Source organism: Bombus terrestris, chromosome 17 (assembly GCF_910591885.1).
Source record: "Bombus terrestris chromosome 17, iyBomTerr1.2, whole genome shotgun sequence".
Classification (NCBI taxonomy): domain Eukaryota; kingdom Metazoa; phylum Arthropoda; class Insecta; order Hymenoptera; family Apidae; genus Bombus; species Bombus terrestris.
This window is the reverse complement of record NC_063285.1, coordinates 6,019,129-6,044,665: the sequence shown is the minus strand read 5'-3', so window position 1 is coordinate 6,044,665 and position 25,537 is coordinate 6,019,129. Positions and strand designations below refer to the sequence as shown.

The window sequence follows — 25,537 nt, the reverse complement described above, 5'->3', positions numbered from 1 at the left end:
CTTGTGTGTTAGTGCTTGTCCTGCTTCGTAGGGGCGGGAACAGTTTTCGTTGTAGTTGTTTTCTTACTTCACAGCCTTTATAGCTGGCTGGGTGGTTACCGTTACAGTTGAAGCATTTAACTTTTTCTATTTTTCCTGAATATGGGCAGTGTGCAGTTAAGTGATTTTTTGCGCACTTGACGCAGGCTGGGCTTCTGTTGCAGTAGTTTTTAGTGTGTCCGTATTGTTGACACCGCATGCATTGAGGTATATCTTTTTTGTGTCGTGGTGGTTCGACTGTTACTATTGTGTTTAGTATTTGTTTGATATCATATACTTCCTTGTTATTGATTCTGGGTTCAAGTTCTATTAAGAATAGTGGTAGTGGTTGCTTTGTGTCGAATCTTGTTATATTGTTTATTGTTCTTGTTTGATGTCCAATTTTAGCTAACTCATCGCTTAGTTTATGTACGTTGGTTTTAGGATGCAATCCTCTTATGACAATTTTATAGCTCCGTTCAGTTTTAAGCTGGTACGTGTGGTAGATAGCATTTTTTTCTTTTAATGCTTTTATAACTTTCCTAAATGATTCTGGTGTGTTTGTTTGAATTTTTACTTGATCCAATTTTGTTTGCTTTATTGTGTAATTGTTTTTCTCTTCTAGATTATTTAGTAGATCAATGAGCGGGTCTATTATTTGGGCCTCGACAAAGATTGGTGGTGGTTTTGTAATATGGTTTGTTTGGATAGTGGTTTTACTTACGGGGTCAGCGTCTATTTCTTCAGTTAGTGAGTTGAAGGAGTTACTTAGTGGTAATTCTTGCAGCCATCGCTGCTTTTCTGTGACTGGGTTTCCTATGGCACTTGTGTCTGTGGTTGTTTTACGTTTTTTGCTAGCCTTCTCTGGCTTCCAGCTTTCATCCTGGTAGTATCTTTCATGTTCTGAATTGCTATCTTCCTGTCCCCGATGCTCTTTTGTTTCTTCTGTCTCCATGTTAGTTTGTTTGGTTTTTATATAATATGTTTCTCCTTTTGTTGCTATGTTTATTGTTGGTATCTGCATTGTTATTTTATTTCCTCCTCACTATCACTTTGCAGCACTATTACTTTGGAGCACTTTTTCACTATTCACTTATACCTGGAGAGGACGACCGTCTAGACACGTCCGTCCTCCTCGGCTGTCCGAGCAGGAGTCAATACGAATACGTGTATACATTTAGTTATAAAATTAAATATCGCTAATTGTATACGTATAATAGAATAATTACATAAAATCTTGTCAATATCAACATTAGATACATATAAATATTCTTTTTTTATATTAGATTATTCATATAAAAGTTTATATAACCTAACCCCAATCTGGAAAACAATCATGGATTTCAACGACTACTGACAATTGAATATGAACAGAATTATATGCATTCATCATTATTATGTTTGAAACTTATAACAAATTGGGATATGACAGCAAAAAATCATATAACAGAAGTCTTAGGAAAATATGTACTGTTCTTTTTATCTTCATAGAATGTTTGCGTAAAAGATTTCAGTTAAAATTTTGTTACAAAACTGCATGTTACTCTTTGTGTTTTTTAGGCTTTGTAACACATGAACACAACTTTTAAATTCATACAATTGACAATTATTAAGTTTAAGATTGTGTCACTTAAATTTAAAAAATATTAAATAGGATAAATGTTTTAAAATTTATGTAGATATTGTAGCTGCTGTAAGTATTATACAAGGTATTCCTCCAACTCTGTTCACTTCATTTTTATTGTTTCAAATAATAAGAGAAGAATAAAAATTATTTACAAAAAATTAGGAGGAAGACATACTTTGTTGTAATAGTTTCTTTGTAGGCGAAAATGTTAAACGCTCTGTACAATTTGTGTTGTCAAGGGATATAACTTTCATGTCTGACTTCAATAGAATAGGGATTATATTGAAAATAATTCCTCATACATTTGAGTTTGTCGAATTTATTACTTGCATTGTGAAATATTTCTATTATATTTTGCAGTGTTACTGATATACTACCCAACAAAACATCCAAAAATAACAATTGTAAGGTTCGAGCAGGCCAAAAAATTGTGTTTCTGGTATGAAAAATATGTGTGGTTTAGACTTTCACAGTGTCTCAATATCAATATTCTTGTAAGAATAACGCCAACAATCTAACACTGCTGTTTGTAATAGTCACTATTTACTGTTTGTTTGTATCTAAAATATTAAACGTGTAATTATCTAAGCAAAGGTTGTACTAAATTACAAGTCTCATTACGATAAACAATATATGCACACATACACATCTAAAAAACACTAATAAAATTAATCTTTCTGTAAAGAAAGATAGAAGGAATCTTAGTAACACTGAATTTTACAATTAATCTAATGAAGTACTTTTATATTCATTATTCAACATTTTATGAAATTGGAATATAAGACATTTCACTTAAAAATGAAACTGACATGAAGGTCTTAAAAGGTCTTGAAAGGATTCTGAAGATCTTTTGTATATGATATCACCATATATATATATATATATATATATATATGTCGGAGATGAAAGAACACCGGAACCCCTCCCTGGATTCGCGGGAATACCGTAACGTTGTAACTTAGATTAAACAAATGCCGCTCCGACTATTCGAGATTTATGATCATGAGCTTGGGCTCGAGGCGACAATCAGTCGCCGAACGTAGCCGCGGTCAAAGGGATGAACGTTTTATCTAACAAAGGCACAGAGTAACTCTATACCTCTCCTTAAAAGAAATAGCCGTAGCGACACGTGGCAGTAAATACTTCAATAGTTTCTATCCCGCGGCCCGCCACACGCAGATTTTGTTCTCCGGGTAAGATGATCGCCGGGTGTCGGCATGCCTTTGTAGTGTATGTTTAGCTAACGTGAGGACCCGCTATAGATCTTAAGATTTAGTCAAGCGAAGTCCTTCAAATAGACTTTGTTGCAACTACGGGAAGATAAGAGAAACCTATCTTCCACGAACGATGCCCCCCGTCAACAACCTCCCCTCAAGGGCGGCCAGCATCTCTTTCAAAACGCCGATATGGAGATCGACCAATTAGCAACAGCGCTAATTTCCCTCACCTTTTGGAACGAAAGCATTCGTTGACGAATCCGAGGATCTCATGTCCTTAGACACACCCATTATAGTTTTCCTCGACGGCATCATCGAGACGGAGATTCATTCTTTCGTACGATCTCATCGACGAATGACAGTACCACCTTACAACCAGTGAATACCTCACATCTAGTTAACAAAGAGTTAGACTTGAACTGTGCGAGAACATACGTTTATCATCCCGTGACCGCGGATTCGTTTCGAACCTAAGGTCATTATCACTAGTGCTACGAGTGCCTAATCTTGTTGATAAGCCTGTGCTAGTAAACTCTTTATTGTATCACGGCAATGGCTAATTGTAATGAGAACTCATCAAACGCCCCTCTCCATAATCCTGACCCTAATCCGACATATAGATATATATAGAGTATAGCTATTTTGCACGTATCTACAAATTTTATATTGTTCTTTATGTAGGTTCCAAATTTATGTGCTAAAAAACAGAGTAATGCAAGTAAATTATGACTGGCAATACAAAAGAATTGTAATAAAAAATTGTTAATTTTTAACTCACAAACATAGACCAGACAATATTCAGACTTTGCTATACTACATTAGAAAATGGAAGAGCATAAAGAAAGCAAATAAAATTCAGAAATGAAAGAAATAAAAGAAAACACAAAAACATCTAGAAGCACAGTGAAATATAGAAAATATATTTACCGTAGTGATTATTATTTGTAAATATAAAATAATTATTAGGAATTCAAGTGTCCTGCGACATTTGTGCGTGTTTAATGAATGAGTATATGGATGTCGCTGGCGTGCTGTTTGTAACATAGCGTTGATACACTTCTTGTTCTCTTTCCTTATTTATGGTTTTCCATTGATTTTTCGGTTCGGCATGCATAGTCTCGGAAGTCGACCCTTGTGCGTGTGTTGTAACGAATAGACAATATAATCGATGTGCGCGTTTCCAAGTTTTAACAATGATTTTCATAATATCAGATAGTAAAAATAACAATGAAAAGGAAGTAGAAGAAAATTTAAATCAAAATATTCCCAAAGTTACAATAGAAAAAAATTGTTCTTTTATATTTTTCAACAAAAAGTTAAATCTAATACAAGATTTCATTAAAAATTAATAAAATTTCAAATTAGCATCAGAATGAAAAAATTAATTCAGAGATCGAACATTAAAATAACAATTTTTTAAACTAATTATCTTTATTTACTTATACTTACTAGTTTTAATACCACCATGAGAAACTTTTAACAGAGATCAACAAATTCAATATGAAATACAAATTTTAAATGTAACTTAATGTCTTCTTTTAATTTCTTCTTTGTTAAATTTTGTACTATTAATTTTTTATTAATGTATTAACCCTTTGCACTCCTATGTCGAGTATGACTCAACATCAGTTTTTATTTCAGGAGCTACTTTGTCGAGTCTCACTCCACATTCTTTCAATTCCACCTTTTTTTGTGAAATGTGCGAAAGAAAACAAGGATTGCATCCTGGAAATTGTTTCAAGATACACTTAATACTTACATACATAATACATACACTTAAAAATTACAAAATACAACAATAGCGTGAATAAAACTGGTATTTAAATGAATTTGTTTCTTCCTTTATTTATTTAAATTGTCTTATTTTTTAGTTAAAGTAAATTTCAAATAAAGCACTTAAAAGCGTTAGGAGCTGCTGGTAACAAAATTGAAATAAAATTTGGAGTGCAAAGTGCAATATTTTCTAATATAATAAAGATATCATGCCTTAATTCTTTAAAAAAGTCATATCATAACTTTCATGTAACTAGTGTTACCGTAATACAATGATATTGTTAATTAATAAGATCTTAATGTAAAAAAAATTATGTAATACTATCATATTGTAGATTAAAATACCTAAGATAAAAGATAAAAAATAAATATTTAACCACATAGTTTATACCTAAAACAGGTGTGGTTAGTTGTGCTAAATGATTTCATATTATTTAAATCTATATAACAAAATCCGACACAGTCATGTCCTATAATTCTTCTACTGAAGCAAATTGTGTTTGTAGTGAAGATATTAAAAAAAATGAGGAATCTAATTTTGATTTGGTTTTAAAAGAAAAGTGGATGGAAGCCCAGAAGAATGGAGTGTTTCGTTATATATTAAACGTTCAAGATTGGAAAATATTGGAAGGCAAATATCACTTTTTAGTCCAGGTAATGTTATTAAATAATTAATTATAATAAATATTTGTTTAATTTATTTTTAAATATTTTCTAGTTGTTACAATTTTGTTTAAGTAATATAGTAATTTACAGGATAAAATATTTCACATGTTTTTATTGTTCACTTGTCATATGTGTAAATGTATGCTTTAATTTTACCATCCCTTGCATAAATATTCGTAAGATAATTTTCTGGTTCAAATTTTAATAATTACAAATATGTTTTGTGTATTAATGTCATTAATACCTATAAATCTTGTTACGTATGCTTATCTCTTAGTTTTAATACTTACAAGTACAGTTTGTTGATAACTTATAAAATAAAAATAAGCAGACAAAACAAAAATATTTACAAAATCAGTGACAATTTACAAAAATAAAAATGAAATAAATATTATGTAACTGTAATTATATCTAATAATATAATATAGATAATATTGTTTATTCTAGGAATTTTTATAAGAATAAAATTATATAAATTAATTTTATAGTGCAAAATCATATATAAAATAACAGTTAAAGAAGTAGCAATGAATATATCATATTTGTTATTATATTGCCAAGACAATATCAGGATTGTTTATTTATTAATCAATGTATTATACTTTTAGGAATTTATATGTATTAGTGAACTGAAATTATTTAATGTTTTATGATTTATGATTGTGAGAATTATAATGTCTCTTTCCCCAATTGTATTTCAAAGAACTTATAATCCTTTAACACATTGGCATCAGAGCATTTAGAAACTAATCTATATATATCATTCAGGTTCTAGCAGAGGAATCCAAATGACATATATGTGAGTCATGGTGCTAATGTGTTAAGTTACTCTAGTATGACTTAGTTAATGTAACTATTTAACACAATGAAAAGAAAAAAATAATTATATCGATTCATATATATGTAAATTCATAATTAACAAATAACAAGGGAACTGCAAGACATTTGTATTACTGATTTAGTTAAAATTCTGCATATGGGAAGATCCTCACTCTGCAAAAGTATTCCATTATAAGGGCAAAGATCCAATATTTTTTGAAACATTAGTGATTGAAATTTTACTACTACGCTAAAATGTGGTTCAACTGTGGTATTTAACAAACAATGCGATAGTATGATGGTAATCCGTTAAAGTCCTATGCTAAGATTCAGGATTCAATTCTTCTGTATACATATAATGTCTGTTTTTCAATACCTTTTATTCTATTTTTTATTCTATTCTAGTTTTTATTCTATTTTGACATAAATGTTTCTTCTCTTCTTACCTTATTCTTATGATAAATAGCATTTTATATGTCGGGTTGGCGTTAAGATTTGAGTTAGGGTTGAGGGCGTGAAACGAATCCCTATTGGCGCTAGACGTGATCATTATGCAATAGAGGAGATATTTACTAGTGCAAATATGACTATGATGGAATTGGACAAGTAATCACGATAATTAGATACTCGAGAAGCTAATGACAATGATCCTAGGCTCACTAACGAATCCGCGGTCAAGGGGATGACGAACTCTACTTTTCTTCAGCGTCTAGGTTGTACTCAATGTTAATGCACGAGGCTATCACTACGTATCTGAGAGTTACTTGAATCGTCTTTGAGATCGTACCGGAGAGTGGTTCTCCATCACGGTAACGCTGTCGAGGAAAACTATGACGGGTGTGCCTAAGGGCACGAAATCATCGGATTCGTGGAGAAAAGCCTACATTCGGAAAGTGAGGAAAATCGGCGTTACTGTTAATTGGTCAATTTCCATGTTGGTGGTTAGGGAAGGGTGCTAGTCGCCCTTAAGAGAAAGTTCGAGAAGAGGAAGCGTCGTTGGTGAGAAAAATAGATTTCTCCTATTTTCTCGTAGTTGGGACGAGGATTGTTTGTCGGTTTGAAGGACTTTAGTTAAACAGATCTTAAGATTTATAGCGGGTCCTCGGGCTAGCTGAACATGTACTGTGGAGACGCGTCGACATCTGGTAATCATCTTACTCAAAGAATAGAGTCTGCGTGTGGCGAGCCACGGGACAGAAATCGTTGAAACGCTTACAGTCGTGCCCCGTCCTAAGTATTTCTTTTAAGGACAGCTATAGGGTTACTTCATGCCTTTGTTAGACAAAACGTTCATCCCTTGACCGCGACTACGTTCGGCGACTGGTTGTCGCCTCGAGCCCGAGCTCACTATCATAAATCTCAAATAAGTACAGTCGAATCGAATGACAACAGTTTCTTAATTCGGCTATGGTGAAATCTAAATTACAATACTAGGGGTCTTCCCAAAGTTCCGAAGGGAAGGTTCCAGTATTCTTTCATCTCCGACATATATATACAATCATAAATATAACATTTATAAATGAAACATAAATGTAATATTGTTTTTTCTGCATAATAAATAAATTTGAAATACTGTAGTATTCAGTACTTTAATGTCCATAGAGTGCATGGTATATTGTTAGAAAACTTGTAAGTAGAGGAGTTCAATGATGAAAGTTTTGGCTACCGCCAACCTCACATTCAGAAAACTTAATATTTGAGAAAAATCATATTGCGTGCCACAGTACATTTATTGGAGTATACAATTGCTGATTAACCAGTTAGCTGTTGTGCCTTCTTTGAAAACTTTGAAAATTGTGTACCTAAAATGTATCACAAAAAGTAAGCGATGAAGTATAATGGCCAAATACAGAGTATATGTGGCTGTTATAATATAGAATTTATAATATAGAATTAATTAATATAGAATTAATTATAATATAGAATTAATTATAATATACAATTAAGTTGTAATGAAATGACGGTTTTATTTTTTAATTTTATTACTGATATGAATCGCCATAACACAAAATATTGCCATTTTTTGACATGATGAGTATACCCTGGTTAAACATGCCTCCCTGCTATAAACGTCGCCTATTACTAAGTTGCTGTGACTAGCATCTCGTTAACATCTTTTTGCAAAAAAGATTAATATGTGTGCATTGCCAGAGTGTTAGTTGGCAAAATGAGTTGGTATTGATTTGGACAATAATGTGGTTACCTATGATATGCCGGACCTACACAATTTTATCTATCTTCTCAGCATCGGGCATTTATGGTGGCTGAGACTTTGTTGGAAGACTTCTGAACTCATTAGCTTGTACCTGTACCTGTATCTGTTTGCCAATAATGTACTTTATCTTCCAATGGGATGTTGCACCTTCATTTGTACATTTAGTCATTAACCAGATCTTGGAATACTTGTGTCTTGTGAATATGACTTCCATTAATTTAATCCATAGAAATTGTGGTTAAAAATTTGCAAAATATCTAAACATTGTAAAGAATAGAAAATTAGTAAAATAGCAGCTTTTATCTAAAGCTACTTTTATCTAAAAAGTGATATAGCCAGTGAATGGGGTCAAAAGAGTCCTACAACCGAATTTATGTAATGGTGTGCCATATAATAGTTTACCAAAAAAAAACATCTTATATCAAATTTCAACTTTTTTTCTCATCTAAAAAATAATTGATCTTATACTGATGAAGATAAAATAGTAATTTATATTAGATTGATTCTTATATATACTGATATTTTCTATTCATTAGACACAGGCATTAAATGTCTAAAATATTTAATGATTCAAATTTTTATAAAAGTTTTATATGAACAATCCAATTATATATTGTCCTCTGACAAAACATACCATACAAACTTGTTTTAATCATTATATAAATTTTCTTTATTATTGGTAATCTTATAATAAATAATATTTACTTTTTTTAATATTTAATACTGACCATTTTTATTAATTTTAGCTAAATATTGATCGCGGTTATAAAAGAAGATCTCCAGAAAATATTATTTCAATGAACCAACCTTTCAATGAGAAAGATTTTAACTTTACAAAACTTGTGTCAGAAGAACAAATAATGAATTTAAATAATACAGACAAAGATGATATAATTGCAATTAATGCTAGTCCGATTAAATACTATCATTCTCTGCTGTTGCCACAAAGATGTAAACAATTACCTCAACTTGTAACAAAACATAGCTTAGTGAAAGGTGTTGAGTTGTTTTCCTTGAGTTTGTCTTCGTAAGTATATTCCACCTTTGAAGCAAAAATAACAGAAATTAAATCTTTAATTAATTTATAAATACATATGTTGATTGTTAAAAAGTGCAATGTCAAAGGAAAGTTAATAAAACATACACAGTACTCTCATAAATTTCATTTTTCTTAATAATATTTATTAAGCATTATTCAGTTAATAAAATAAGATTATTGTAGTAATGCATTATGAGTAAAGAAGTAATTATTTTATGATTCTATTTTATTTTTGAAACTTTAATTGTTATAGCATAAAGCTTAATCAGTGATGCAATTCCAATTTAATAGGAAAAATAAAAATTTTGAAATTTTGGCATGATTTATTAACATTTTCTGACATTTAAAAATATTTACATTATAACTATTTACAATATCACATTGTTGTTTACAGTTTATAAGTATTTTCAATTAACCTTATTGTATCATTAAGCTTTTAACCTACAACGTCGTGTTAGAGACGTGGTATATCCTTCGGGCCAAACATAAACAACACGTGCACTTTGTACGTGAAACTTTGTATATTTGTTGGGATACATGCGACAAATGCTTTTTTTTCTTGTCCGCATTCGGAGGTGCAGTATATTTTCCTGAAAAATATTAGAAAGGTACCCCTAAAAATAACTTCAAAAAGAATGTTAAGCGTTGTTGAGGACATTGAAAGTTCTGCTAACATCGCAAAAAGTGATTTAATAGATATTTTAAATAGTGATAGTGACAGTAGTGCTATTTCACTTTCTGTACGAGAACGTTGTAAGCGACTGGTTATCGAAGATGATACCTACGACGAAGATCACAGTAATCATCAACAACTAGAGCTATGGATTTGGAAAGAAGAAACTAATGTACCAAAAATTTGAAACTATACAGAGATTTGTGGTATAAAAGTGGCAACTTTGAGTAAGTTAGGTGAAAACAAAAAAGAAGTAGATGTTTTTAATATAATATTTGATAACATATTTTGGGAAAATATTGTTATGGAAATGAATCGATATGCAAATCAAATAATGAACAATGAAAATAAAAAACTAAAACTAGACGAAACTTGGTTTCCTGTAAACTGTGGTGGGATCAAAGTATATTTTGCACTATGTATAATAATGACTGAAGTTAAGAAACCAACAATACAAATAAATTGATCTAAGAGAGCAGTCATAGAAACTCCAATTTTCAGAAAAACGATGTCATTGAAAAGATTTCTGTAAATAACTAGATGTTTGCATTTTGCAGATAACAATTTGGCTAACAATACAGATAAATTATGTAAAATAAAACCTTTTTTAAATCTTTTTTTTGAATCAAAGATTTATAAGAAGTATATACAACGCAAGAGGACATTGTTACCAATGAATCATTGATGAATTATAAGGGACGCTTATCCTACAAACAATTTAATCCATTGGGAGGGATAAGATCCGGTATAAAATTTTATAAATTATGTGAGTCAAAATCGGGTTATTGCTATGATTTTAAAATATACATTAGTAGTGATAAAATAAATTCTAGTGACAGTGCATCCTAAAGTGTTGTCAAAGAACTAACTGTCGAATAAAGATGAATTTGAATCTTCCGACTCTCCCCCCCCCCCCCTCCTGCATTGTCCAGTATAAATAAACCGACGCAACCAGAAACAGTTTAGTATCTACGAGTATTTACGAGCATCTTTCTGTATCAACGAGCGATCCAAGTGTTATCACGAGTTATTTACCGAGTTACGGGACGAGTATTTATCCGCGATTTTATTTTGCGATTTATACTTTGTACTAACGACTTAGCGAATATGGGCTGTACATTAATTTATTATTTTAAATAAATTCGACGGTTACGACAACAAACGATAATTTGCAATAAATCTCATGGTCAAACATCCATATATACCTGTCCTCTACAGTTGTACGTTACTCATCAGAAGAACGGTGCGATTTGCACAACTTTGGTGCACTGCCGTTGGTTATAGCACGCGCTATTGGAACTTAAATCGCAAGGCAATGGATTAACTATCTTGGATTTGTGCAACATGCAACAATAAATGTCTTAACCGTTTGAGTCTCAGGGGTCGAAAAATCGCGAACAGCGCGCTAACGCTTGTCTTAATCGATTGCGAAGAGAAACAAGCGGCGCAATAACGCTCGTCATATTTGTTATTTTTCTGACATAGTTTATAAATATTTCCGTAAAGATATAGAAAGGATTCGGAAATACAAATAATTCCCTTTATTTAGCACACAACAGTTATACATATATCTTAAACTCTAAAGACCTCGAAATCCTATTCGCACGCACGCTTGTTGTCAATCGACTCTTCCAGATACTTCTAACGACTGACTCTTGTCTTTTGTCCCAACTAAGGCCTGGACGTCCTCTGACGCTTACACACACATTCACATGTACAGTGTAAATGTATCATGTTCCTAACAGTTTTGTTCAATAAAAATTATTGAGAAGATAACAATGAAATACAGAATACCGTCAGTCGTCCGTAGCGTTCAAATGTACTGGGACCTTTCGACACAAAATCTAAACAGCGGGATCGCGCTGCTTGGGACGCAAACGGTTAAGTTTGTGATTTTATTGTTCAATAGAATCTAATTGTGAAATTCTGATCGAAGAAATAATATTACATATTTCAAAATCTAATCCATATTATATTTATACTTACAATAAAATAATATTTTTAATCTACTATTTTAAATAACCAAGAGCTCAAATATATTTGAATTTTTGATATGAGATCTACACAGAATAAAAAAAATAATTGGAGTAAATAAATAACTAAAACTTAATAATTACAATAAAATAATATTTTTAATCTACTATTTTAAATAACCAAGAGCTCAAATATATTTGAATTTTTGATATGAGATCTACACAGAATAAAAAAAATAATTGGAGTAAATAAATAACTAAAACTTAATAATTTGATAATATGTTGTTTGCAGATACATCAGGGTGGCTTTCAACAGTCTTTGTGCTTTTGCATCTGTGAACCATCTTCATTGGCATTTATACTACTTGAAATGGAGGATGTTACTGGAATATATTGTAACTATATTTTTATTGTTTTATTTCTTATATATATATCCCACTAGTCCAGTCGAAATACATCGAATTAAATTATATCCATTTCATTAAAAAATTCAAATTGTTGTCCTATCGTTTAATGTGTTCCTATTGATAATTGAGAATGAGAATCTGTTCAAGGTAAGAGATTATTTTCAACAATACACAATCAGAAGCGGTATAATTGTAAAAATCAGTCTCTTCTCTTACTTATTGGCATATATCTGGGGACTGAGTGGAGATAGAGGAAAATATTACGAATGAATATTATAGGTGATTAAATAAGCTATAAAATGAGTTGTGTTTTGTTAAGATAGCAGCACCAATTGAACTGCAATTTGGATAACAAATTATTATTATCACACAAGAATATCTGTGTGAAAAATTAATAACTTACTGTATTAACAAATTATAACATGTGTTACAAAGTTTTATTCTTTTTAAAAAAACAAATGAAAACTTTAAAATTCATAATTTTGAAATAAACTTATTTTCAGGGTGGTAAAAAGGTGTTTAAGTATACTTATACTTAATTATAATTATATATATTATATACTTGATTGAATGCTGAATGAGGGAGCCATTTTTTATTGATATTCTTGCTGTTTTTATATATATAGTGAATTGGGTAGTTGCTATGTCAAAGAATCAATCGATTGGAATAGGGCAGTCATCACGATAATCAGGAGTATCAGGATATTATTATAAACTATGGGTGCTTAATAAGAATGTTATGTTGCTATGACAGAGGGGACACATGGTATTCTGTTACTTCCAATTGTATTGATTTCTTTGTGACTTAAACACTCATAAACAATTGAAACATTTAATTATAAATAAATGGAATAACTCTAGAAATAACTACTTAACAGGAATGGCATTTCTTGAATTAAAAAACATTTATTATTTCTTTATTAAAATTTCATAAATCAACAATTTCACATATCGTTTTTTTTTTATTTTTTTTATAACTCGCGAAGCCAATTTTATTTACTAAATATTGTAATAATGATAATAATGCACACGGTGAGCAAGCTAAATTATACAGTTGTATGTACAAAGAAAATTTAAAAGAAAAGTTTTTAGTATTTATATGAACAAAATGATGAGTCAATAATCGTAGCTTTTGTATAAATCATTATTCGCTGTCATAAATAAAATGTGTACAATTATCATGGTTAGAGGAAATATAAGAAATTTTTTGACTATACAGTAGTACTACGTTTATCCAAACGACTCGAGAAACAAGATCATTTGGATAATAAAAGTTCACTCGCTACCTTTAACAGCTACTCTTATTATAGTAGGATAGTGGATACCAGAAGGTAGTGACTCTACCTCTCCATATGATTACTTATGCCTTGAAAACTATTTAACTCTTATTACTATTTATTTGTATAATGGCTGCGTGATATTCGTTTTATATCAGTTACTACAAAATAAATGAATAAATAAAATTTCAAATAAATGAAGAGGGTAATGAAGTCGATTTATAATGCTCAGGTCTGCCACGATATCTTAGCTTGGTGCTTTTGCTCGGAGTGAAGTTTTGGCTTGACTTTCAACGAGCTCTTATCGAATTTTTAATAGAACACTGGATAAGTAATGATGCTGCACTATACATAAGAAATAAAATTATTCATATAAATTGTAATAAATGCTATGAATATGAAGCTAATGCAGAACAAGTAGTGAAAACAATAAATTATAATTTAATAAATTTATATATGCTTGTGGTTTCCCTTCATATCAAGTTGAAATGAAGCAGCAAATTTGAAACGTGCAGTATATATTTAACGTTTAGAGTAATACTCATTAAAAATATCCTCAAACAAACCAGATGGGAAACTAAAGCATATACGCAAAAGCATAAAAAATTGGCTAAAAACTGTAACATTTCTAGTTTTAGATTGTTGTGCAAAAAACTTCGACCTCAGACCCACAGAAAATCTATGGGAATTATTAAAAAGACGAATGTGTGATTCGTATGTTCCATCGCTATCATCGGTCACTCATTGAATTGCATAATAGAATTAATAGAAGCAATGCGAGCGAAAATGAGGAAGAACAAGAGGACTAAAGTGGTAGGATGCAGAATACTGGGAAACGAAAAGGCACTGACAACATCTCTTGGGAAGGCTAAAAAAGTAAAACAAGTATGACATAAAAAGAGTATAAAAGTATAAAGAGCAGAAAAAGAAGAGTATAAAATATTATGCAAAGAAAAGAAGAACAAAGAAAAACAAAGGCAGAAATATAAGCATATGTTAATAAGAAGAGAAAGAAGAAAAGCAAGACAAGTGCTCATATAAAGATGGAAGAGTGGAAATAACATTTCAATGACCTATTATAAGATAAACAAGGGATATGCAGGAGAATTAGAAGAAAGGGAAATAGAGGATTAAATAGGAAGAATAAACAAGAGGAAAGCAGTAAACAGAGACAAGATAAAAATGAAGCATGAATATATGGTGCAGGAGAAGCCAGAAGGAAACTAAAAGAAATAGTAAGAACAATCTGGAATGAAGAAGACCTCTCAAGAGATTGGAGAAAGGGAGAAATAACAGCCATAAATAAAAATGGTAGTAAACATGAAGTATATAACTACAGAGGGCTATTACTATTGAACACTGCGTATAAGGTTTACGCAATGATGTTAGAAGAAAAACTAATGAAAAAAGCAGAGAGGAAGAAAATACTCTCAGAAACACAACCAAGATTCAGAATAGGTCGATGCATGATAGATAACATATGTATATATTAAAATGTATATGTAAATTCTATAGAATTTAAATTACTCGCCAACTGACATTTTTACTTTTGCTTTGTTTTATTGGCAGTCATTTTGATGAATAGATTAGATCACGAGAGAAGAATGGTAATTTAGGACTTGGAAAATCGATTATTGATTTTTCAGAATCGATCGTCTGATTTACCCTAAGGATTTACGTTATTACAAATCGATTTTCACTACGCCATGCCGTTGACGATTATTCTCCGTATCACCATAAACGAAAACACAAAAGGTGAAAGAATAGAATGTGTAGAATCTATAAGAAAACCAAAAGATGAAGTGAATTATGTTTTTTCCGCTGGAATATCAATCAAGAAGTTATCATCCTAGATTATTCAATTCATCAATTGTTAAGAACGCCTCAAAAAGTGTAACCAAGGTAGGCCAATATAGAAATATATCACACTCACGATGGATGATGAGACTGCGACGTCATACATTGATACGAACTTAAACTTTATATTTCAAAATACTTACTTAGAAGAATCAGAAATCATCTCAAAAAAGGAAAATAAAGACTGAAAGTAAATCTAGTTTTGACATGGAAAGACTTTTGGAAATTCTTCAAAAACTAGATAATTATAAAAGAGAAGGAACGTACTTCGCTTTAAAGCAATTTCATGGGACTCAAAAAGCCACAGATTGGATGTTAAACTATGAAACAGAGTGGGAAAAATTCAAGATCCAAATTATGAGTAGAAAATCAAGTGCTTGAAGATGTATTTGGAGAAAATAGCACTGGAGTGGTATCAAACAAATCTGTTGAAGAACAAAGAATATAATTGGGAAGATTGGAGGACTTCATTTTTCAAAGTTTTCAGCAATAAAGTTTGGTCTTCATCACGATACGTGTATAATTTCAAATATATTTCAGGTTCGTTCGTTGATTACGCTAAAAAAAAGAACGCTTAATATTTGAAAAAGAGAGGAAGACTATTGAAAACACAAGAATTGGTTTGATTGTTATGAGATTATCTATTCACATTAAGGATAGAATCGATAAAGAAACGATACTCAACAGATGATTTGATAAAAATTTTAGGACAGTATGAAGATAATTATCACAAAAAAATTCAATAACGAAGTTCAGATGAAAGGAAAAGAAATGCAGGAGATGAAGGTATGTCTTGATAGAAATTAAAATCTATCATTCGCGAAACTAGCTTTTGTGAATCACTGAATTTTCCTGGCCGATTCCATCCGGTAGAATTATGCAGGAACATAAATAAGAATGTTCAGAAGAATTTCAAACAGGTAAATTCACTTGAGATATTCGCATCCGAAAACAAGAAGTCAATAAGATTGGATGAGAATGAAAAAACTAAAAACCCCGGAGAAGTATATAAACCATTGATAAAACACCGAGTTAGAATCAATGATCAGAAAGATGTTAAAGGTGTTTATGACACTGGAGCCAATGCAAGTTCTATTAACCAAAAGATTGTTGATCAAATAAAAGCAGATCTAACCGAACATAAGAGTATTTTCAAAACTCAGTGGCAATGACTCACGAGTGTCCGGGGGAAACCGCGAATGAAGATAAATAAAATAGAAGAAATAATGGATGTTTTTGTGGTACGCAACGATAAGTTCACATACCACCTTGTCCTAGGGTTGGACGCCATAAAAAATTCAAATTAATACAAGATAAGGATTTGAGAATTGCTCAAAAAGTTAAAAAAAATTGTTATAGAAAGATAGATCACAAAGAAGAAGAAATAATATCCGGGAAAAATAAAGAAAGAAAGAATGATCAGATGAGAAGAGAGATAAACTTCATTGAGTACATGGAGAATGATAAATTTGTTGACAACCTTGAACATTTAAACAGACCAGAGAAAAAAGAAGTGCTTTGTCTTATAGAGAAATACAGAGAGGTATTCGTTGTAGCGGCACATGATTTAGAGGACAAATCAAATCATGTTATTGTTCTGTGCCGGAGCATCAAGACCGTTAGAATACAAGTAACGTAAACTCCGGGCAGAACAATGTCGCCGCTACAGGCAACCGTCGGGTCAAGACAAATTCAAATTTTTCGACTCTCCTCCGACCAGTATAAATAAACAGACACGTTCGCGGGCGAGCAGAATATAGTACAGCATCGAGCGAATGTACACAGAAATCATCAGCACTAACGGGTATCTCCGCAATACTTGTATATTGTGTACGTAGAGCTATTTAAGGAGCAGAAATACATATAACAAGCTGTGACAGCAATAACTGCTTTTATCATTTCGCACTATCCTTAACGTGTTAAACCTCTACATTGGTGACCCTGACGTGATCGTCGTGACAGGCGTGATCGTCGTGATAGGCGTGATCGACGTGATATAAGTGAAAGAGGTGACTGTGATAGTGCCGCTGATAGACCAATCACTTTTTTTTGTGTGTGTGCCTAAGCATGACGAGCAATCCCGCCATTGCAGCCCATTCGCTGGTCCGCGTGCCTCCGGTAATGCCTAAGAACATGAGACTCTGGTTCAGCATACTGGAAGAGCAAATGAAGGCAGTGGATATAACAGACGATCGGGCGAAGTGTAGAGCCCTCGTCGGCTGCCACGAGCCGCAATACCTAGAGCAAATCGGGGATGTGTATTTGTCCCTACCAGCCGTCGGGCGGTAGGCCGACAAGCCTCAAGGCCGAACTAACGCGCGCCCTTGAGGAATCGAATGACGAGAAATTCAGAAGGTTGATGGAAAAGGAAGAGATCGGCGACAGGAAACCTTCGAAATTTTATCATGATTTCAAAAGACTTGCCGGTCCTCTTGCGTCAGCCAAGTTTATCCTCACTCTGTGGAAGAATCGCCTACCAACGCGGATCAGGTGCTTTCTGGCTGGAGTCGACGGCGACGACGTAGCTAGGATGTTGCGGATAGCTGACGAGGTACACGAGGATCTCAGAGGGCGACCGGCACGCACCTCGTTTGGCGACCGTTGTCGAGCAGCCGGCACAACCCGAGACAACAAGCGAACCCTGACTTTCCGTCGTCAACGCCCTGAGCGAACAAATATCTCAACTGCGAGCGGAAATGCGCACGTCGAAGCGCGAGCTTCGTCCTAGGCTGCGACCCGAAGCGGGAAGGCGTAACCGGCCGAGATCAAGAGAAAGACCGAGAGAGAGATCGGGAAACCCCGACTTCTGCTACTACCATCGAACGTTCGGAGCCCGGGCGTACAAGTGCCAGTCTCCGTGCAAATGGATGCAGGGAAACGGGGCCCGCCGTCCGTAAAAGCGGCAGACGACGACGGCATGGGCTCCCGCCACATTTTTGTCACCGACAAGGCGACGCTGACGTCCTTCCTCGTGGACACTGGGGCCGACATAAGCGTGTATCCCTGCAGCAAAATACACCCATCAACCAACGAACAGATGCGAATACGAACTGTTCGCGGCCAATGGGACGCGGATCCCGACGTACGGCACCATCGCCGTCACCCTCAACCTGTCCCTCAGAAGGGCATTCACATGGCGATTTGTGATAGTCAACGTCCAATCACCTATCATCGGTGTGGACTTTTTGAGCCACTATGGGTTGCTCGTGGACCCGCGAAACAAACGTCTCATCGACACGAGGACTCAATTGACAGCAAGGGGATACACCGGCACGACGGATGGAGCGTCCGTAAGAAATATAGTCGGTGAATCAGTGTATCATCGACTTTTGATGGAGTTTCCCGACCTAACTCGTCCATCTATTTTCGGGCGAGAGAAGATACGTCACGGGGTAGTACACCACATCGAAACCACACCTGGCTTACCAGTCTACAGTAAACCCCGTCGCCTGGCCCCCGATCGCCTCAAAGAAGTCAAGATGGAAGGAGCATACGACTGCCGGCGGAATTTTTTTTACCAACAAGACAGCAGGCCACAGCGGAATACGCGAACCGGCTTAAAAAACGAATGGAAAAGGTCAGGCCGCAACCGGGCACGCGTCATGGCGAAAGGAAAATTTTCATTTTCAAAGAATTGGATTCCTCGCCTTACGTTTTCTTACGCCACGACGCGACGGGTGGCCCTTTACAGCCTCAATTCGATGGACCCTTCAAAGTTATAAAAAGGGACAAAAAAACTACGTTATAAAAATAAACAATCGCGACGAGCAGTTTCCATCGACCGTCTAAAACTCGCGTTCATTGTTCCGGATGATTTAGAAGATAGAGGCGTCGAATCTCGTAACATATTGATCTCCGTAGATCAAACGAACAGCCGCGATGGAAACGGCACAAACAACAACGATCAAACCAGGGAAGAAAACACCAGGGACAGGTATGTTACGAGATCCGGACAAAGAGTCCGTTTTCCCGACTAGTATCAGGCAGAGTTTGGATAACAAAAAAACCCGCAAATTATCAGACACAGGATATATCCGCAACTTTTAAAATAACGACGACGAGGAGATACTCGGCCTAACTTAATAAAAACGCTAGCACTGGTAGGGGGGTAATGTAGCGGCACATGATTTAGAGGACAAATCAAATCATGTTATTGTTCTGTCCCGGAGCATCAAGACCGTTAGAATACAAGTAACGTAAACTCCGGGCAGAACAATGTCGCCGCTACAGGCAACCGTCGGGTCAGAACAAATTCAAATTTTTCGACTCTCCTCCGACCAGTATAAATAAACAGAATATAGTACAGCATCGAGCGAATATACACAGAAATCATCAGCATTAACGGGTATCTCCGCAATACTTGTACATTGTGTACGTAGGATTATTTAAGGATCAGAAATTCATATAACAAGCTGTGACAGCAATAACTGCTTTTATCATTTCGCACTATCCTTAACCTGTTAAACCTCTACACGTCAAACACAAATTTGACGTGAGAACTGTGAAACTCCATATATAAAAAAGACCATATAGGTGTTCGATTCCAGATCTATTGTAAATATTCTTAGAATGAACAGATTGTAAGTTTTTTGCATAAATTACATTGATGGCATCTTGGTTTTTTCTGAAACATTCGACCAGTATATCGGGCATATAGAGCTGTTGATGAGGGCTATTAAGAAATAAGGCTTTCACTTGAAACTGGCCAAATGTAATTTTGCAAAAAATTCAGTGAAATATGTTCGTCACATCATCGAAAATGGCGGTGTGCGACCAGGAAAAGATAACCTCAGAGCAATACGCGTATTTGAACGTCCAAAGAACAAAAGAAATGTAAGACAATTGATAGGAAAAATTAATTTTTATTATAGGTACGTAGAAGATGCTTACAAACTCCTGGAATCACTTCATTACTTACTGAGGAAAAATGTGGAATTTAGCTGGACTGAGAAATGTGGGAAGTCATTCCAAAAGCTTAAGAAATATCTCTAAGTTCGATTCTATCAATATATGATCAAAATCAAGAAATATTCATTTATACAGATACAAGTGGGGATCGGTTTAGGAGCTGTTTTGAAGCAACCCCGAGACAACGGAATATTACAGCCTATTGCTTACTTCTCAAGAAAATTGAAACTGACAGAATCGAAGAAGAAAGCGTTCCATCTCGAATGTCTTGTTATTAAAGAAGCGATTCTGTATTGGCAACATTGTTTAATCGGCAGAAACTTTACCGTTTTATCATTTTCATTGATTATTTTTGAAGCGTTACTGTTTATGATAATAAATAATTATTTACACAAAAGCTGAAAATATGGATTCACTTGAGCTGTGACTCAGCTTAGTTCTTTAGTGCATGTTATACTTACCGTCATAGCGCAAAATTGGTTTTCGAAATTCAAAAAATGCAAAAAATGCCATTCTTATTAAGTAATTACCGAAGAATCGAAATAAAATGTCTTTGTTCTGGAATTATTCCACATGATTTAAAAAAGAAAACGTTTCTCTAGGACCAATTGGCTCTAAGATCAATCTAAAAAAGAATCGTCAATACTAAACAATTAAACAATAAAAGATGAAACATGTGCCATTTTAAAGTTTATTACTTGTATTATATGTGGATTGTTTTTTGTACTGATTGGATAGAAGAACGTTTGCAGAGTTGTTTGGAGTGTACAGTCCCGAGAACTTCAGCGTTGCGGGTGTCACATAGAAGACACAGAAAATCGCGAAATTAATAGATCACCGGTTGTCTCCTCACGTCGTAGTTCGAACTTTTCGCAAGTAAGGTAAAAATTTCGGACTTTATATATGATAGTAAAATTTATTATATGAATCCAACAGAGTAACGGTTCAGAATGTTATAATAAAAGCGTATTAAGTGCTGAATTTGGGAAGGTTTATATACTAAGGTTTGATTCCTTTGAAGGAGTTATCGTCGGGTGCCTAACAGACGTAGCTGTCCTGTTACTATCTGGTTATTGTTTCGATGACTGTGGTATGCAGGATGTTTTGTCAGCCGTGGTTATCCTATTACTATCTATCTATTCCTATACTATCCTATATGCTATATATTCAACATGCTTCTTTACATTTATATTTCTTACAATAGTAATGTGTTGTAGTGTCGTAACTATTATGATTAGTTTATTTATTATAAATGGATTAAACAGATGCTGATTAAATACGAAACGATGGTTGTTCAACGTGAACTAATAACAACAACGTATTATAATTAAGACAACTAGATAATTAATTAGCAATTCTCCTTACCACGGATTCAACTCTCTCTCTCTCTCTCTTTATTTTGTTTAAATTTTAAACTATATATGTAGTATCCAAATGGGTCTTAGAGAGAAAGGACAAGTAATGATGTTTTGACTTAATATATATTATTAAGAGCAACGAAATGATTACAATGCGGTTTTACGTTCTATTCTCGCATGCGGCTTTCTGCTTCCCAACTCAAGCTCTGCCCACTCCGCACACTCCACACGCTCTCCACACTCTCTACACTCTACACGCTCTGCACGCTCTACACGCTCTACACGCTCTGCACACTCTGCACACTCTGCACACTCTGCACACTCTGCACACTCTGCACACTCTGCACACTCTGCACACTCTGCACACTCTGCACACTCTGCACACTCTGCACACTCTGCACACTCTGCACACTCTGCACACTCTGCACACTCTGCACACTCTGCACACTCTGCACACTCTGCACACTCTGCACACTCTGCACACTCTGCACACTCTGCACACTCTGCACACTCTGCACACTCTGCACACTCTGCACACTCTGCACACTCTGCACACTCTGCACACTCTGCACACTCTGCACACTCTGCACACTCTGCACACTCTGCACACTCTGCACACTCTGCACACTCTGCACACTCTGCACACTCTGCACACTCTGCACACTCTGCACACTCTGCACACTCTGCACACTCTGCACACTCTGCACACTCTGCACACTCTGCACACTCTGCACACTCTGCACACTCTGCACACTCTGCACACTCTGCCTTTTCCCGTTCTTCGGAACAGGTATCCCGAAACCCCCGTGATCAAGGTCACGCAGCCTTTTCACGTAAACTGTCCATTTAAAGGACCCAACGGTACATTGATGCTAAACGGTACTTTGTTTACAGTTCGGCCGATACCTTAGGCCTTTTGGCCCCGATACTACATATATATTTATATATAAATTTTTATATAATATAAATATTTATATTAAAATTATAATTTATTTATATTTATAATTAATAATTATATGTTAATATATACTTATATATACGATAATTCATTTTTTCCAAAAATAATGCATTTTTTCACAAAAATATTATATTCTTTACAAAAATATTACATTTCTTACAAAAATATTATATTTTTTAAAAAAATATAAAATATTTTTATAAAATATTATATTATATCATATTATATTATTATTATATAATACAATATAATATAATATATAATATATATATGTCGGAGATGAAAGAACACCGGAACCTTCCCTTTGGAACTTTGGGAAGACCCCTAGTATTGTAATTTAGATTTCACCATAGCCGTATTAAGAAACTGTTGTCATTCGATCCGACTGTATTTATTTGAGATTTATGATAGTGAGCTCGGGCTCGAGGCGACAATCAGTCGCCGAACGTAGCCGCGGTCAAAGGGATGAACGTTTTGTCTAACAAAGGCATGAAGTAATTCTATAGCTCTCCTTAAAAGAAATACTTGGGACAGGGCACGACGGTAAACGTTTCAATGGTTTCTGCCCCGTGGCTCGCCACACGCAGACTTTGTCCTTCGGGTAAGATGATTGCCAGATGCCAACGCATCTTCACGGTATATGTTTAGCTGGGCGAGGACCCTCTACGAATATTAAGTTTCAATTATACAAAGTCTTTCAAATAGACAAATAGCCTGTGCCCCAACTACGGGAAGATAAGAGAAATCTATCCTTCCACGAACGACGCTTCTCGCTAGCAACTTTCCCCAAGGACAGATAATATCTTTCTCTAACCACCAACATGGAAATTGACCAATTAACAGCAATGTCAATTTCCCTCACCCTTCGAACGAAGACTTTTCTCCGCGAATCCGATGATCTCGTGCCCTAAGGCACACCCATCATAGTTTTCTTCGACAGCGTCACCGCGACGGAGAGTCACACTCTCTAGTGCGATCTCATCAGTAATCGACCTGTCTTTCGTATACGTAATAATTGCCCCTTGCTCTAACATACAGTGTAACTTAGACGCTAACGAAGGGTAAACTTCGTCATCCCGTTGACCGCGGATTCGTTATTGAGCCTAGGATCATTGTCAATAGCTTCTCGAGTATCTAATTATCGCGATTACTTGTCCAATTCCGTCATAGTCATATTTGCACTAGTAAATATCTCCTCTATCGCATAACGATCACGTCTAGCGTCAAGAGGGATTCGTTTCACGCCCTTAACCCTAACTCTAACCTTAACGCCAACCCGACATATATATATATATATATATATATATTCAATCAAATTTTTATATATTTTAACTTTATTAAATTTCCATTAAAAAAATGGAAATTATAAAATATTGTAATAATTTATTAATAATTTAAATTTTTATTAATTTTAATTATTAAATTTTTAAGTATTAAATATTTATTTTAATTTAACTTCAATATTTTAAATAAATTATATATATATATTTAATATTTTTAACTTAAATAATAATAATAATAATATTTATATAAATAAACATAATAAATTAAATTTAAATCAATATATTTATACTCTATAATAAATTTAAAAATTTTTTATTTGAAATTGAACTAATATTAATCTAATTCTTTAAATAAATTATAAACAATAATAACATATTTCTAAAATTTTTTATTTTTAATAAATATTAATATTAATAAATTTATATACTTTTAATAATTTTTTAAATTTTATTATTAAATCAAAAAATAATTAATATATTTTTTAATAAACTATAAAAATTTTTAAAAATTTAAAATTATTAAAGAATATTTAAATCAACATTTATATAATAAGCTAAGTTTAAGCCTACAGTCCCTATAGCTCTCACCGTTCCTACATCTCTAAGAATTTCATCATCTTTCGCGGTGCCTAGAGTTCCTACAGTCCCTATAGCTCTCACCGTTCCTACATCTCTAAGAGTTCCATCATCTTTCGCGGTGCCTAGAGTTCCTACAGTCCCTATAACTATCGCCGTTCCTATATCTCTCAGAGTTTCCTACAACTCTCAAGGTGCCTACACGGGCTAGAGTCTCCTACGGCTCTCGCAGTATTCAGAAGTCTGACAGCTCCTATAGCTCTCAAGGGCCTAGAGCTCCTAAAGCTCTCCTTCTCTCATCATTCCTTATCTGTATCAACCCTTTGAGTGCTAAATACTCGCGGCCTATACCGTCCGTACGGACGGCGCGCGTCTAGCACTGACGATCGCTGTGGACGGAATACTTTTTCGTTAGACTGAACTCTGTTGATTGACTATTCAAAGCGCAAATCGTAATAAGTTATAGTAATCCTTTTGCACGAGATTAAATGATTCAAGAGCATTATTTTTTAGTTATTTTTAATTATTTATTATAAACATTGAAATTTACAGTTAACTAGAATTTGGGTAATAAACTAGAAAACAGTAAACTAGAAAACTAAATTTAGTAAATATAACACAAGTTAATAATTTAGTTGTGTGTGAAAAATTCAGTGCTTGAGAAAACTAAAAAAACCAGATGTAGAGTTTTCTTACAAGTGGTGACCACTTCAACAATAACGAGGCACTATTGGCATTTGTTTACTGCCGTAAGGAATGCATTAATATTTATTTCACACAAACGTAATAGTATTACTTCTGCGTAGGTGTTCGGAAAAATTGAAAAACCCATACATGCGTCCTTAGTCCATGCTGGGCACTTACAGAAAACGCATATATATATGTCCTCAGT

General features: G+C 34.0%; 1 protein-coding gene across 6 annotated transcripts in view; it reads left to right on the top strand.

Moving 5' to 3' along the window:
* The first annotated feature begins 3,297 nt into the window (after positions 1-3,297).
* Positions 3,298-25,537, top strand: part of LOC125386803 (GDP-D-glucose phosphorylase 1-like) — a 63,218-nt gene continuing 40,978 nt past the window's right edge. For 2 of the 6 annotated variants that reach the window (XM_048413972.1, XM_048413969.1), the window contains exons 1-3: positions 4,389-5,289; positions 9,082-9,362; positions 12,314-12,416. In XM_048413972.1, coding sequence (XP_048269929.1) covers positions 5,101-5,289; positions 9,082-9,362; positions 12,314-12,416 — 573 coding nt within the window. In that variant the 5' untranslated portion in view covers positions 4,389-5,100. The other 4 variants (XM_048413971.1, XM_048413970.1, XM_048413974.1 and 1 more) reach the window with 4 other exon arrangements.